At 41.4% G+C, this 17305-nt stretch overlaps 1 protein-coding gene across 3 annotated transcripts in view; it reads right to left on the reverse strand.

Moving 5' to 3' along the window:
- Positions 1 to 15437, reverse strand: part of LUC7L2 (LUC7 like 2, pre-mRNA splicing factor) — a 58370-nt gene extending 42933 nt beyond the window's left edge. The window contains exons 1-4 of one of the 3 annotated variants that reach the window (XM_074941749.1): positions 15095 to 15437; positions 3946 to 4016; positions 2718 to 2844; positions 2200 to 2294 (exon numbers count right to left, since the gene is read on the reverse strand). In XM_074941749.1, the coding sequence (XP_074797850.1) occupies positions 2200 to 2294; positions 2718 to 2844; positions 3946 to 4016; positions 15095 to 15155 (354 nt within the window). In that variant the 5' untranslated portion in view covers positions 15156 to 15437. The remainder of the gene's footprint in view (positions 1 to 2199; positions 2295 to 2717; positions 2845 to 3945; positions 4017 to 15094) is intronic. The other 2 variants (XM_074941748.1, XM_074941747.1) reach the window with 2 other exon arrangements.
- Positions 15438 to 17305: the final 1868 nt, after the last annotated feature.

Genomic DNA, 17305 nt, shown 5'->3' on the forward strand with positions numbered 1-17305 from the left:
GTTAGAAGAGATGAACTCGACATTAAATAATCTAATAATGCAACATTCAGAGTAGGGAAGTCCAGAAAAAGACAGAAGTCTTCGATGCACTTAATGAGAACGCACACATTTAAAAATAGACTAAGCTTTTTCATTCTTCTTGAACCAGGAAGTTTGGCCCACACCAAAAATAGGAGTTTTTATGATCAGTATACGACTTTGAAGCTCATCTGTAGATTAATGGAAACTAGGCCAGGAAGGTGCTTGTCAGAGCAACCTTTTTATAGATTTGTGGGGGGGTGGGGTGGGGGGAGATGATTTTCTGAGCAATTTAATGTTTCACAACGCATCTGAATGTTGTATTGTTATGGCCCACATACCTCTCCCAGCTACTGACAGTAAAAGGGATCTGCAGAGAATCTTATCACATCATGGACAGCCTTACAGAAAATAAATAAATAAACCAACCGACAGATATTAACTCCCCCGTGCCCCCTTTCTTCATATTTCCTATAATAATGAATTAAGGAGAGGGTAAAGGTGGAGCAATACATGTGGTTATACATAGACCATCATTGTTTTCTAACCTGCTAGCACACAGAAAGATTTGAGAATAAGAAGTAGTGTATTAGCCATGATATTCCTGGAGTGCTACAGAAAGTCTGATTGCTGAACATGACTAAAAAAGAATGAAGCTTGAAGTGAGTCAGTGACTTGGGGATCAACTGCTTTACATTTTTAGAAGGCTTGGGGATGAGGGGGAGTGGAGGGCTGTTGAGCTCACTGTAGAGATAACAATGCTCTTCCAAACCAGGACAAAACTTTGTTATGCTAAAGTAAGGAAGAGTCTGTTTTAGGAAATGAGGAAAGAGAGTTGGAACACAAATGTCTGTGTAATCCGGTGAAGCTAAAGATGTGCTCTGTAAATGGCCCTTTCTGTTCTAGGTTCAGCTACTTAGAATCCACTACCTTCCACACTGTTAGGAGAAAAGCTAAGTCCTCCAAATCAGCCCCATAACTTATTTATTTTGCCCTTTTTCCTTCTCCTCAATTTCTCTCATTCTCTTCTCTTTCTGCTTTCGTAAAGGCCACTTCAGAGAAGGGATGGATAGAGCTGCAACTCCTAGATCACGAGTACAGAGAACACAAGGATTACTAATGGGTAAATCTGTGTAATTGTGTTCTGTGAGCCCTTTGTGCACCTTAGAATACTGTGGAGAAGGGCCCTAAAAGGGTCTATGACCATCCCTTAGGAATTAAGGTAAACTGAACCAGCCACCATGTCTACCAGGGAAATACACTGAGGGACAGGTGCATTATCCATCAAATCTACTAATTTCAGTTCTTCTGTCTTCCAACAAGTCCTTACGTTGTTTCCAAGCTCCATTTAGGAAAATCCCTCTGAAGGACATACTTAACGATGAAAAGAGAAGGCATAGAAAACTGGTGAAGAAATATGAAACAAAAAATTCAGGTTCTGCCTCAGATGGCCCCCCAAAAGCCTTTTCCAGTGCTGCTACTCAATAGGCCGGGGGGGGGGAGCTGCCTACGTGTGGCACACCCTTTGATTATCACTCTGAGTCATAATACTTCTACTACTTCTAGCACTGGAGAAGTGCTGCAGAAATCCACCAGGCTAAGGGAGCCCTCCTGCTACCTTTCAATACTTAAAAGTTATGAAAGGGAGAGATGACAGCAAAAAAATCCATCCAGGAAAGAGTAAGCAGAGGAACCTCTGGCTCAGCATGTGGAGGCAAAAAAACTACCAACAACCAGGATAACATAAGCAGAACAGTGCCAGAACAGGTGGTGATGGTATCAAGGATTTTTTTTTTTAAACCTCCTTCAAGATCAGTGAAAATGGCAGAATACCTGGAAGGAGAGGCCATTGTAGCGGATCCTACAATGGAAAGCACTACTTTCTCTACATGAGACTTCATGCACAATTTACATCATAGCTTCTATTACAAGATATTTAATATTCAAACATTCATTCCTTCTCTATAACCTCTAACACACACACACACTTTGGCTATGTACAAAGTTGGCCAAACTATCCCACAACACTAGAGGGAAAACTAAGGTGGACATTTTAAAAAAAACAGTCAAGTTAACTTAAATGTCAAAAAGAGGTATGTTGCAGGCATAATTAAGATTGAAACAAAAGAACGGATTTCTGTTATTGTTTCTGTAAACAAAATACAAGATTAAGTTACATACAGTTCCAGAGAGGACATCATGAGGGCAGCAGTTTAGGAGGTGGCTCTTGCACACTCGGTCATCACTGAATTTGATTCGCTGACGAGTAGTGTCCCCTGAAATATAGAAATGAAGACACTCCAGGTTAGACAAATGGAGAAGCCAGCCTGCTTTTGCAAGTTTTACGTTCAAAGTGTTAACAATTCCTTTACCCCAAAATGAACAAAGAAACCCTACTGGAAGCTAAAATTTAAAGGATTAAGTACCCTTTAATCCACACCCAAACATTAACTATGCATTAAATTTTTACATACTATATGCTGCTGTTTAAATGTAATTGTAAGCTTCCACTTTTTCAAGTGTTTTTAATATATTTTTTCTTGAAAAAAGCAGTGTATTAGGTAAAAACACTTTGCTAAGATAGCATCAATGTAAAATGCTATATAGGTGTCTGTTCCAGATTTTGTGTAAACTACCATAATAGATTTGAACTTGGCAGTTAGCATATAACAGTCTTACAAACATATAATAATACACACTTAGAGCCTCCACTGAGCACCATCTGCCATTTCTTCCATTACTTCCTTCTTGGATGCAAAGCATCCCCTTACTTCTGATGGGGCAGGGTAAATAGAGGGCAAAAGAAGGGATTAAGTGATTAGAAACCTGAAAGAACCAGTCACACAAATAGACATTGCCTATATGTAACATTACTTTTACAGAAGCTTGCAACCCCCATGTCATAGACCCCATCTGCTGCATGTTGCTGAGCTGGAAGCATTTTAATTCTATTTTCATAATGGTGTAGCTCCTGCATCACAGCAGAAGCATCAACCTGCTTACCACACAATGAGGTCCAATTGCAAGTTTAAAAAATCCCATCTGTGAACAAGGTTGGATAGTTCAGTTCCAAATAACCAATTATTGGGGATGTTTTTTATTGCAGGATTTGTTTTCCTTAAAAAGTCAAAATGGAACAGTCACTATTCCATTTCTGGAAGTGAGGTCACTCAAAGATTTTTTTCCTGTAGAGATACAGGAGTTATAAAACATCTCAAAATCTCACAGGGTGTCTATCTACTCATTAAAATACAGTAACCTCCTAACATCACTATTAAATGAAAACCTACTGGTGAATTACTGAAGCAAGGATAGCTGTCGGAGAAAAAGTACAAGGAGTTCAGTTTGCAACTTTTTCCCATCCCATTACCAAAGTACTTGAAAGAGGGTGGATATATTTGCAGTTATGAATGTAGTCACTTCTCCATTCTAATAAACCTGAAACATCTCAGAATTTTAAATCTATGAAATGGTTCAACAAGCCCAATCCATTTGTTAACTATACAATAAAATGGTCATGCCCTTCATTCTATTATGTAATCTCATTTTTAAATATCACTGCTATGCATAGGAAACTAAAACGTAACATTTTCAGATGGGCTGAACTTCATTCAAGTTGTTAAACAACTGAAAATTTCCAGAACAAGACACACTTAATTTGCCTGTAGGATGCAACACAATCTTAAAACCAGTAATTCACAGGCTAGAACAGCTTCGGAGCAGTTCAACAATAGGTTTTCTAGAGGCTAAGTCTTCAGTTTTAATAGGTTATTTGTACAACTAAAAATTTAGAATAATCCCTTATTCAATCACGCCTGCTACTGCAGTAAAAGGCTTTTTTGGGGGTCCATTTTTTTTTTTTAAAAAACACATAACTGCGTTTGTTCCACATTCATTAACACATCTGAAAAGTTAGTGATAACTCACGGCTCGGCGAATGCGGGGCCTTTCTGATACTCCCTTGCAGATTGAAGTAGGCAGGCAAAGATACATTGAACCTTTATAAATAAAACAAGGGGCCAGATTGTTCAGTTTGTATAGAATAGACTCTGCCAGCAATTTCAACACAGCATCTAGAAATACATGTTGACTGTAAAGATTCTTGTACATAACAAATGAACAAAACCAACTGGAGTGTTTAAAAAAAAAAAAAAAAAAGATAGCCGATGGCCTACTAGAACTACTGAGAGGGATACTGAGACTGGGGAGTAGCTAAAGGACTTATGTTCCTCAGGCCTAGGGAGATAGGAGTGTTTTCAGAGATGTCACGAAGCTCCAGAGGGAGCATTCTTTGTACCTTTCCAACAATCAACCGCTGATTGTACAGCAGCAATGTGCTCAGTCTCTCTTGCCTTTCCATTTACATAGCATGTGAGATTTAGGAAGAAGGGATGGGACAATACAGAGAAAACAGAGGTACACCTCTACCCCAATATAACGCGACCCGACATAACCCAAATTCGGATATAACGCGGTAAAGCAGCGCTCCTGGGGGGTGGGGCTGCGCGCTCCGGTGGATCAAAGCAAGTTTGATATAACACGGTTTCACCTAAGATTCACGGTAAGAATTTTTGGCTTCCGAGGACAGCGTTATATCGGGGTAGAGGTGTAGCTACAAAAATGAATGCATGAGTGACAACAGCTTTAAGAAACTGTTCCACATTTACATTCTAGTCACTATTTATGGATTCTGTATTATGTCTTCACTCTAGTACCTAAATGTTTCCTGGGTAAGTTAGATCCACATATATAGCATTCTGTTCTTCTCTTTTCTCTGGTTATAAAAGACTGGTTTAATATATATTTGGATTTTTTTAAATCAACTCTGCTGTTATCATAGAAAAGCTTTCTCAAAGAGAAGGCTCTTGCAACATATCCTAAAAGGTGGTTAAGTTCTGAGTTAGTTCATCTGAGAGCTCATTCCACAGCTAGATCCCCTTGAATACTCTGTCTCAAGTGTTTTGTGAATTGGTGCTTTCCGAAAACTGCACAGATGTCTTCACACATCATAGAAGATGATGCAGTCACAGCAGTCTACTCCTAACCCATTGATGACCTTCTGCTACGAGAAGGTGAGGGCTCATTTTGTATGTGCCTTTGCTGGGTAAGGTGTGTGAGAGGGGAGAAAGACAAGAAACCACCAAATGCCTGGGGCTCAGTCTGCTACAAAGGGAGAAACCTTGTGAGAATTATTTTTGTAATGCAATAGCAGATGTTCGTTCCCAAAGCTTTCCAATAACCAAGTGATTTGGGTGTGAATAAGCCAAGGTTCACAAGAGTTCTACTAATCAAAATGAACGTTCCTCTTGGTTTGATTGGATTTAATTAAGCAGCCACAGCATTCACTTTAATATGTTACCATATGAAAACAGTCACTAAACAAACCTATGAAATATTTATGAATATAACCTTGTGTTTTCACAAGGGGAAAAAAATCTAAATGCAAGTAGTAATAATTTTAAAGTGTTTTAAAATTATCCTAACTGATTAAATACAATTAAACCCCTTTGTAAGCTGTAGCCTAGCTTTTTGATTGCACCACAGCGCCTTTTTTTTTTTAACCTTAATTTCATTGTGTTTCACATTTTTCTGAGACAAAAAAACTCAGTTAAGTAACTTGTTTTTTGTAATTAGACATATGTATTGAGGCTAAGCTTACTGGAGACCACCAAAGCCTTATTTTTTTTTGTTACTATTCTAATAAATTAGTCTTTTAAAGTATTTGATTATTTTTGATATTGGTCAATTGACAAGTCAGATATTGTCAATTATTTTTGGACTAGTCAAATGACCAACCAACCCTATTCTTAACCTTGCTCCTGCAGAGTATTACATGGTTGATCTTCAGGGCTTACACTTATTAAAAATGTAACATTAATCTATTAATGTGTTACAGCAATCAGCATCTATTCTATTATGACCCATTTCAGTGCTCCCAATTGGACTTTATTTATGTTGATTGACAGTGGATTTATATGGAAACTCAAAAGGATTAATTTAATTCAACTAAAGAAACAGCAGCTTCAGTTTTTATACAAGATATCTGACCCAAACCATATTTCTGCGATGTATTACACTAGGGGTGAGTGGGAGAAGAACTTTAAATGGGAATGAAGCTATTCAGGAAAAAAGCCAATTCTCAAGGATGCTTCTATGCTTATCCATCTCATTTCCTGAGATGCATGCACGCAACACCCCTCTTACTATTAATACACACATCAGGAGGAGACCAGACCCCAAACAATGGCAGTAATAATGCAACAGTCATTTTAGGAAATTGTTTTGCTACATTAAATTAAAAAAAGTCGACTAAAAAGCAACAAAAGTCAACAGCTAAGACCAATTATACTGCTGAGCTTTAAAGAAAATTTAAGGGCTAAGAGCACACTTAGTACCTGTAAAAAGAAAAGGAGTACTAGTGGCACCTTAGAGACTAACCAATTTATTTGAGCATAAGCTTTCGTGAGCTTCATCCGATGAAGTGAGCTGTAGCTCACGAAAGCTTATGCTCAAATAAATTGGTTAGTCTCTAAAGTGCCACTAGTACTCCTTTTCTTTTTGCGAATACAGACTAACACGGCTGCTACTCTGAAACCTGTCATTAGTACCTGTAAGCTCTCAAGATTGATCCTCATAAGTACAAGTCATTTTAAACACCCTCCAAAAATCAAACTTTGCTGTGAACATCCACTATTTTCCTTCAGTTCATGCTTGAAGGAATTTACAGTACATTTAGACTGCTGATTTTGGCAAGGAGTTTGTATATTTCAACCATCTTTTGCAATAACTAACTACAGACTAGTTTCATTTCAATCCATTCCTTGTTCACAATATTGTAACATACTATGAACAGCAATTTATTCCTTCTATTTTAGAATCATACATTCTAGCCAGGAATTACCATTTAGTGCTAAACCTTAAACTCTAATACCAAGGCACAAGTGCAATGAAACCAAACACAATGGCGATGTCTCTTCACATTTGGAGACAGGATCAAGCGCTTACTTTTTTTTGTATTAAGCTATATTTACCAAGACAAATTAGGCTTTTTCCTCATAGCTTACACACTAAAAGTTGACATCTGTTTAATACCTACCACACTGTCTTTACCATAATACATCAATAGGAATAATATATTCTAAGTACAGTATCCCTCATACTTTACACTGCTCCCTGAGAATATAAAATTGACAGCTATATGCCACAGTCACGAAGAGTTCACTTAAAATTTACTTCTGAACATGCAACGTATCAAGAAGGAACATTATTCCCAAGCCTGTCCCAAGAGGCAAGAAGCTAACAATTTATTTCTATAGAGATGTTGTTCCAACACGATCTTAAATCCTAGGTCTCAACTCTGCAGCCTGAGACTGGCAGACATAATTTCTTGAACATTTTTTAGGTTTGTTTGTTTAAAGGGCAGCAGCAGCAGGGCTGAGCACAAGTCAGCAGCTCACTCCCCCAATGGCAGATGGATGCCAGTCACTGAGCATGGATCACTGCCATGGGAACCTTCCCATCAGTTCCCAATTATGAAGGAGGTAAACCTCCCAAAAGAAACAAGCCACCTGATGTTAAAAATCTGCATCAAGAAGTGAAATAAAATTAAGCTGCAAAAAAACAAAGATCACCTCAATAAAAAACCCTCCAAACTCTGAGGGAGCAGTGGGCAGGTGAGAAGAATCCTGTTGGAATTACAGCTTCAGAAAAGAATTGCATGTCAGGAATGATTTCTTCCCTAAAGATACCATCCAACAAGATTCTCATTCCTGGAGAGTAAAAAGTACATGGGATGTCCCAAAAGAGAGCAAGGCTGCAACACACAACACTAAGTCCAAAACTAATAATGTGACCAGGTAGGTTTATAAAAACAAAATTAAACACATAAGGGAGGGGTTAAATACCTTCTACCATCAAACAAAACACAGACAGCAATAAAAAAAAAAAAGTATAAAAACCTCAGAATCAGCCAACTCAGATACAGGATATCCTAAAATGAAACAAACTTTTCAGGACAGAAGAGTTTGTTATTCCCTACTCTGTAAACAAATTCTGTAGTGCAAAGAAACCAAAACGTAACTCCCTCTTGATAGCTGAATCTAAGGAGTAATGTTCTGCAAACATGTGGAGAAAGAACGATGAAGATGTCTGTGAGCCAAATATCTGAGAGAGGCAGGGAAGACAAACTTGCCTTGGAGTCAGTGAGGTTTGACATGACTATCTAGTTCACACCAGCCACGTCACAGCAACACAAAACAGATCCAGCCACTTTGACATGGTCTTCATAAAAATTACTGAATCAATTCTAAACAAAATATTTCCAAAGTTGCTGGAGTTTGCAAGGACTTTAGTCCCTCTCAAGGAAAATTTACAAGAACATTTTAATCATCAAATATATGGAGAAGGGCTTCATGCAGGATGGTTTGCATGGACTTGGCAGTTACCTGTATACAATGTTAGAGACCCCCTATGACACTTGTTTTCTCTGGGATTTCAGGGTCCACTGAGGTTGTCACATGTGAAGATGCACCATGGGTACTACAAAGCAACGGCCACAACTGTGTATCTAGGTACTTATTTGACCACCCTGTTCACAGTAGCAACTAAGAACATGGGATCACAGGCTCTGTGAGGAAGTACTAGATTTCTTGCAGCATCTCTTCCTGATAAGGTGCATGAACATATTCTCAGTGGGGTAGGGACAGGGAAGCCATCGGGATAGTTTTTTCTGAAAACCTGAACTTGTAGCTCCAGTAAACAACTCTCAGAATGCATGTGTTCAAGGTGACCATGAAACTGCCTTGGAAAGCACCAATTTTCTTGTAGCCCCAAATACAAGAGATACCTGAACCTATAGTGTCAAAGCTGGAACTTTTGTGCACTGAGAGAACAAGCCACAAATACAAAACATACCCACCTACACTGAGAACTCTGATTGTTCCCAACACAGGGATAAAGAAATGGTTTGAAGCTGGTACTAGAGACCTCATGGTAGCCTCACAGAGGATCTGCAGTGATCTCACTGGTTTGGCAAACATGTCATTGGCGAGCTCTTCGAGTCTAAGAATGACTGTCTTCCATAAAATGATTGCCAGTTATCACTAGTGGATCTGCAAGTGGCTAACGAGACCAATCCAGGATCCACAGATCTTGTCACAACTGGGGCAGACATTTCCCAACGGAAAGGGTAGATCTGGATTGTTGAGTTGGGCTGCAGTGGATTCTTTCCTCCTTTCCTGTTCTCAGTTAGATTTCAAAATACTGGGGTCGTTGCCACAAGGTCCTTTTCCATTTTGGTCAGTCCTGGGAAACCCAAGCCCTTGAGTTTATGTCAATACTGCACTTCTTCATGTTGGCTTTGAAGGTGTCTTTGAAATACTTTCTTTGCCCAGCCCTCGTCTGTTGGCCACGGCTCAGTTGTGAGAACATTACCTGCTTTGGGAGTTGATTTTCTGGCATTTGAAGCCAATGGAGTTGGCGGTGGATGACCAAAGCCTCAATGCTGGAGGTCAAAGCTTCAATGCTGGAAGTTTTGGCTTGGGACAGAACACGGACCTAGATGTGTCAGTCATCCGACTTGATTCGGAAGATCTTGCGGAGGCACCATTGATGGTATCGTTCAAGAACCTTGAGGCGTCCACTTTACATGGCTAAGGTTTCAGCACCATACAAGAGAGCTGGGATAAAAAAAAGCCTGGAACACGAGAAGCTTGGTTTGATTCTTGATGTCATGATCTTTGAAGACACATTTTCTCAAGCATCTGAAAGCCGTACTAGAGCATGGAAGGCAGTGTTGAATTTCCTTGTCAATGTCAAAGCTTTCTGTGACAGACAGCTACCAAGGTAAAGGGAGTGCTTGACATTCTCCTGGGTCTCTTCATTGATCTGAATTATGGGAGCAGGATCCTGGTGATGCACAGCCTGTTGAAGGAGTACTTTTATTTTGGCGTTGCATGTGAGGCCGAGTTGGTTTTAGGCCTCAGATTTTTTTAAGATAGTCTTCTGAGTGGGCACACAGGGCCCACTCATCTGCATACTGGAGTTCAATGAATGATTTAGTGAGAATGTGTGTCTTGGATCAGAGGTGATTGAGGCCAAAGAGCTTGCTGTCCATTCTGTATTGGATGTCAAATCCAATCATATAATGGATCACTGAATCACTAACTCCATCTCAAGAACATGAACACAGTTGGAGTTTGAGGCTTCTTGACTGAAGTCTGGAATCTGAGATTTTGTCAGCAATGTGTCAGAGAGCTATTGATTTTCTTCTAATACTTCATGAGTTGACTGGCGCTCAGTATCACTGACTTCAAAAACTGAGACTTCCAGTGTATGACAGAGAAAAGACTTGTTAGGGCACTTGTATAACAAGGTGATGGCGTGGGACACTTCAATGACTAGGCCGCTTCACTGAGCTGACCACAGAAGTGCTACATTTGAGCCAAAAGGACTGGCACAGACAAAAAGTCAAATGACTCAGATGTCTCGGCCAACTGAGGCTTCTGCCTTGAAGATTTAACCTTTGAAGCATTCTGGCGCAGACTCATGTCAGATGTACATGAATTTCTAGAGTTGCCGGGAGGATGCGTTTGAGACATTCTTCATGTTTTCTTAGAGCCCAAGGTGACATCTGCCAATATATCTGGCACTCCTTAACGTTGTGGTTGACTCTATGCGCAGACAATGTAACAAATATGCTCATTTGTCATTAATAGTCCTGTTGCAAAGATGTGGTTTGAAGGTTGTGAGTGGTCTTCCTGGCTCCCTATGTCCTTCAGAAAAAAAACAAAATACACCTCCAAGAGATATTAGGCTCAAATGATGCAGCAGAGCACTGCAGATGCATCACAAATGCCAGCACCAGGGTGCTAAAGACAGGTTCCAAATTCCAAGAAAACTACTGGCACTGAAACTAAACAACAGGTGCCTAAAATATGAGACACGTGCAAAGCTGCTTCAGAGGTTTTGAAGTGCAGATAGACAAATAGGCAAAGACCACGGGTAAGCATTGATTGAAGAGTTGAAACAGCTGGTGCAAAAGGCAAAATTTAAGAGACTTGGACCAGAGTGGAAGCCGAAGACTTCACTATGAAATTATATTTTGTGTGTTTCCAAGAGTCAGGGAAAGAGCTGGAGCAATGACTGGAGAGGTCCTTTGCGGACCACAGTTAAGGAATTGAACTGAAGGCTCCAAAGGCAGTGGTTAAACTAAATAAGATGCTGTTCTCCACCCCACCAATGATGTATATATGGACTAAATGTATTCAAGAGCTTAAGAAGTCCTGAGAGTCTCATGATGAGGTGGTTAAATCCTAACACGTTATGTTTAGAGAAGGTTTTGTTTTCCATTTACAGACAATTCCACATTTAGTCTGTACTCTGCTTCCACTTAGATTCCAGTTCTTATAAATGCTCATGATCTAAAACTACACAAGTAACCTATACAGCTGTAAAGATTACTATAGTCAACTCATTTTAATAGTTTCTTCTACATAACTTAAATTTTTTTTAATCCCTGATTTTCCTCATATAAGCCTCATTAACAGACTACTCAACTTTGACTTTACAACATCTGTCAGGTTATTTGCATACAAGATAAATGCCATATCCTGAACTATATGACTACAACTTGCTACGTCACTTCACTTTAGAAAGAAGTCGGACTCCATTTGCTCGATACCTTATACAGAGTGTTTACATGGTCACAATCACATATGTAAAATGCTGAAAATAATTAAAAACTTAAATATGTACTTCCTGTAAGTACTAAATGAAGTAATTTCAACAAACATGTTCTGTGGGATGGGAATGACAGATCAATAAGAGATTAGAAGACAAGTTTCTACCTTGTCTTAATATTGAACTATTTAACATTTAAATAAAATGTTACTGCCTACTAAGTAAATACTAGAGTTCTGTTAGTAAGCAGTAGTAAAGCAAAATGAAAACTAGTCTTAACATCTTGACACTGAGCATACATGGTCACTGCCAATTTTAGTTAAAGGTCTTTATTTTCAAATATATTTCAGTTTAAAAATAGCAAATAGGGCTTACTGTCAGGACAAAGCTACTACCTAACAGTAGTAGGAGTCTGACACTAATTCTTGTTAAAAGAATTTAAAAGAAAATGTGTCTATTGAATGTACAAAAAAAAAAGTTAATTTAATAAGCTCAGGGCTAAGTGTTATCAACCTGAGGGCCTCTCCCACTCTCCCTTTTACTAGTAAGTTTTGAAGTACTTGAGTTGGAACTGGATGCTGATCCTCTCATCCCAATTACAGTTTTGAGATTAAAGACAGCATATGCAAAGGAAAAAAAGGCATGCAAGTAAATTAACGGATATGTTACAAAACAGTGATACATATTTCCAGCGCTAAAAAAAGAAAATACGAAACAGAATTTTCAAAGTTGCCATAACACACATACCACCAAATTCAGGAAGAGACTGTTTTACTTAATACCATGCAAAAATATATTTCCTTAATTTACTATGCTAAAAGATATGCTTGATATACCCTCATCTTCCCCCCGTAGGTTATATGTATTACAGACATATAACCTCTGCTTTCTCTCTAAATTAGGACTACTTAATCTAAGGGATGGTGTCCCTAGCCTCAGTTTGCTAGAAACTGGGAATGGACAACAGTGGATGGATCCCTCGATGATTACTGTTCTGTTCATTCCCTTGGGGACATCTGGCATTGGCCACTGTCAAAAGACAGAATACTGGGCTAGATGAACCTTTGGTCTGACCCAGTACGGCTACTCTTATGTTCTAGGCTTCCATTTTTTAAATAGGGAAGTTTCTAGTCCTTAATGTTGCAAATACACTTCCATATATGAACCCAATGTAAATGATGGAACATACCATCTGCAGAAATCTACATATAGTTCCAGTACTTCTGCAGCTGGTCATAGTTTGCTAAGCAGCAGCAACGCTGTGTTCATTTTCACTGCTGCTACTCATAACCCTGTGAACTTCAATGAAACTGTCAATGATCACATCAATTTTATGTTGCTGACCATTGGGAAAGCTCAGGAGGAGAGGCAACACTGCAATTATTCAATACCTCATCTTTATCTTTTGTATCTAAATTTGAGCCAATCGGAGTCTGATATATTTTTCAAGCCCTAGTTATTAGCGTTTACTGTTATCTCTTATATGTATTCAGCATTTCAACAATGGTTCCTAAGTTTCAATTGCAGGATTTTTGTTACTGAATTTTCAGAACCAAAATTGAGTTTGCAGGGCGGACAGTTACATTAAAAAAATCACCCATTTACTTGTAAACTGAGAAAATCTGATCTGCAAGTTACTGAGGCATAGATTCACAGATTCTGAAGCCAGAAGGGATCATTGTGATCATTACATTTGACTCCTGTATAACACAAGTCATAGAACCTCCCTGAAATAATTCCTAGAGCAGATCATTCACAAAAACATCCAATCTTGATTAAAAAAAATATCACTGATGGAAAATCCCCACCAGGAGCCTTGGTAAATTGTTCCAGTGATTAATTACTCACAATTACAGATTTACACCTTATTTTCTGTCTGAATGTGGCAGTCAAAATAAATCTATAAGGTTCAAAAGGAACAATAAAAAGGGCAACATTTTCAAATTTAAGTACCTAAAGTTAGGCACCTACATCTGCAGCTTTCATTAACTTCAGCAGCTCTGAAAATAAGACCACTTATTTAGTTGCCTATATTTAAAGCATCTTCATTTGTAAGTCTTGATATAGTTGTATTAAATGACTTAATTTTCCACACCTCCAGAGCAGAGTTTCACTCTAGTCATAGCTGTGTTAATTAATCCAGTTTTATGCTACCACCACAGGACTTGAACTGTTTTTTTAAATTATGGCATGCTCTACTACCAATCCACTTTCCACTTTTTTCTTTCCCCAAACAGCATTCATGAGAAATTCTTAAAAGCTGAACCCCTATGCAATCATTTCTCAATCTTACTCAATATACCTTTGTCAGAAAGAGTCTGGGAAGACAGGTAAGATTTGCCAGTGTAGCCTGAAGGTCAAGCTCATGGTCTGTCTGATACATTTTCAACAGTATTGCATATAACATTTAAAATATCTAAACTATGTCTCAATGACAGTGTAATATTCTGTCAGCTTGTTATTAATAAGTTCTTTTAATAAAAGGAAAACTGAATAGCAAGAATGTCAAACGGTATCACTGGAAAGGTTCTTCTATGGTCTAGTCTATCGCCTGTAGGATCAGCCTGCATACATGAATCTTCCCTTTTACCTACTTTCTGAACAGCTCTAATGGCGATGCCTCAGCCCCGCTGGAGTAAATTTTATTAACTTGATTCTCACTTTCAAAAGTGATCATCATTCCCGCCTGTTGATTGAAATGATGGTTTGGGTCAGACTTCCCTCGGACAGACTATTTCACCTCCCGCCATGGCTCTGCACCTGACGATTTGAAAGGCTGATTTCTCCTGTCCGAACAAAGCAAACTGCCGTGTCTCAGAACAACGAGCCCTTTACAAGGGTTTATCTGTGACTTGGGGGGACGGGGGTGTCCTCTGCCGGGCGCGCGGGCCGGCTCGGAGGGCGGCCTGCTCCCCGAACCCTGGCCGGTCACGGACTCTGCCGGCTCGGAGGACAGGCCTGCGCCGACCAGCAAGGGGGAGGATGGATTTTTCCACCCCCTGACCGGAGAGCCCGCGGCTGTGGGGCTCGAGCTGGGGCGCGCGGGGCCGCGGGCAATGGGGGTTTCGTTACAGACTCGCAGCCCGGTTCTCGCGGCGGCGGAAGCGGCGCCGAGACCCCGGCGAGCTGCGGGAGGAGCTCGCCACAGCCGCTAGGGGCCCGTAATAGGGCCAGCCGCGCCCGCCCGCGCCCCTCACACAGCGCGTAACCGCCTCCGACCGGCCCTGTGCGCCGCGATGACCTTTAACCCCTTAGCCCCGCCCCGAGCGGCAGGGGGAGCTGGCGCTCGTCCTGCCAATCATCGCTACCAGCCTAGCTCGCTTGCTCTTCCCAACCGTTGCCCCTGGCTGTGACCGCAGGGGGCAGCAGCCCCGCCCCCCGGCCGGGTGGCACTTACCGTCCCGGGACGTGCCCATGAGTTGGTCCAGCATGGCGCGCATCTGGGCCTGCGCCGACATCCTGAGCGCGCGAGGCCCGGCCGAGCCGGCGGAGTCTGTGTGAGCTCCGCCGACAGCGGCCTACAGCGCTTCGGGCCCGATGCTGCGCTCGCTCCCCCTTACGGGTCCGGGCGGAGCCTCTCTCCGCGGCCGGTGGGGGCTACGATGGCGCCTCCGCCTCGCGTTCGCGGTTCGGGCCGAAGGGCAAAGCGGGAAACTGCTTCGCGCTGCTCTCGGTCTCGCGACTTCGCTTCCCCCGCGCGCGACCCTTCACGCTTGCTACACGCGCGCGCGCCAGCGGTAACGGAAAGCCGCGCGACGCGCGCGCCCACTCTCTCCACTCCCGCCCCTTTCGACGTCAGCGCTATCAGGTTGAGCATCCCCTGATTGGGCCAGGAGACCTATATCTGTCTGTGACACACGCAGCTCCGCGTTTCCTGATTGGATTCTAGAACCTTTCGTCCGGCTGGGCTAGCGCGCGTGCTGATTGGACACGGGGCTCTCGTTTGCTTTCTGTGTGACGTCCTCTCCACCCACCCCCCTCGAGTCGGGCGAACCCAATCGTTGCGTTTCCCCATTCGATAAATGCTGAAGAGCCTCTCCCTCCCCCTCCCCCCCAAGACTAGTACAATCCGCGTTCTGCCTGAGGAGCCTGGAGGGGCTGCGCGGTCCCCGCTGTGGCCTGGCTGAGCCGCTGGCACACGCCTGGTGTAATCTGAGCTAAACCGAAAAAATAGTCCGTTGGCAACATCTGGACGGGCAAAATCTCTTCCTGTATTGGGAACAGCTCGGTCTCAACAGACGGTGGAAAGTTATGGTGGACTTTCTTGCAGAGTAGTTTAGTAGAACTGAGCCCGGTGGTTGTTCTTGGTTAGCCGTCAGTTTTTGAAAGTATTCCTAATATGCAGATGTTTGTTGTATAAGGACTTCAGTGAAAGGAAACACTTTAGTTGCTAATGAACGTGTTGAATAAAATATAATCAAACAGATGCATTTTGGTATCCGGTTAAAGACATTAATTTCAAATCTAAATCTACAAAATGATAATTAAACCACTCCTGACATCGAAATACTACATAATGTAATAGAATGTTTCTTTTCATGTTTTTGAAGCTTTTTCCATGCTACTAATGTTATTGTATATTCTGCCATCACTACATTGGCAAGTGACATACCAAGCCCACAATAATACAAATACTGGAAAAAACTCAATTTACTTTCTCTACACGTGGAGGCTTCTTGGGTTCTCAGATTTGGGTTGTCTAACAGTTGGTATCTGAGGCTGCACTGCAGTACCAATTACTCAGTGATGTCCCTGCACTGAATATCTTCCCAAGTCTGTTGATGTTACCATATGCCAAAGGTGTGGGGAGGAAGGGCAGAATGATGGGTGGTATTGCCACACCTGACTCATCCTCATTAATCAGCTTCTGTAGACGGGAGGCTGTGTCCATTTCATTTCATTCAGCTGACTGTATGATATACCTGTTGGCGCCGTATCTTAATCAACTCCATGTTGCCTGTGATGTTATTTACATGATCTGTAACCGTATAAATCATTGTTGCAACCAGGGTCCTATGGTTGCACCAGGTCTTGTGCAGAGGAGGGCAAGTAGGGTGTCTGTGAAAAGGTTGTAGTTTGCTGGTTATGATTATGCTGTCTGTGTGTATCATTTTTGTATTTGAAGTTATGAATATTGGCTATGTACTTGTATCTCAATGTGTTTGTTTGATTCTAAGTAGCCTCAGTGAAGCATTTGGTCACCTTCTTGAGAAAGGACTATTCTCGGTAAGTGCCCAGTCAAGAAACACTTAACTGACAGTGGACTTCAGGAGACGCCAATCCACATCTGAGCTTTCCTGGGAACGTTCACACTAACATGTAAACAGTGGCTTCGGCCTGCAAAAAGCTGAATCGTTCATGGACATGTGACTTGCCCAGGTGGCTACAAACTCCATCTTGTTGCTGTGACTTTGCACAGAGGAACAAAGGGGTTTCCGCCCATAAGAGAGAGAATAATAAAGGCCCTGGAAGCCCCTGCATTTTGCCTTCAGCTGGTTCAAGGGATGGCCTATCCACCCTAAAGAGATGCCTGAAAGAAACTGGAACAAAGGACAGTAACTACAGGGGTGTGAGTGATTGCTGAACCCAGAGTAGGAAAGAGTCCAGT

The sequence above is a fragment of the Natator depressus genome, chromosome 1, assembly GCF_965152275.1.
Source record: "Natator depressus isolate rNatDep1 chromosome 1, rNatDep2.hap1, whole genome shotgun sequence".
Classification (NCBI taxonomy): domain Eukaryota; kingdom Metazoa; phylum Chordata; order Testudines; family Cheloniidae; genus Natator; species Natator depressus.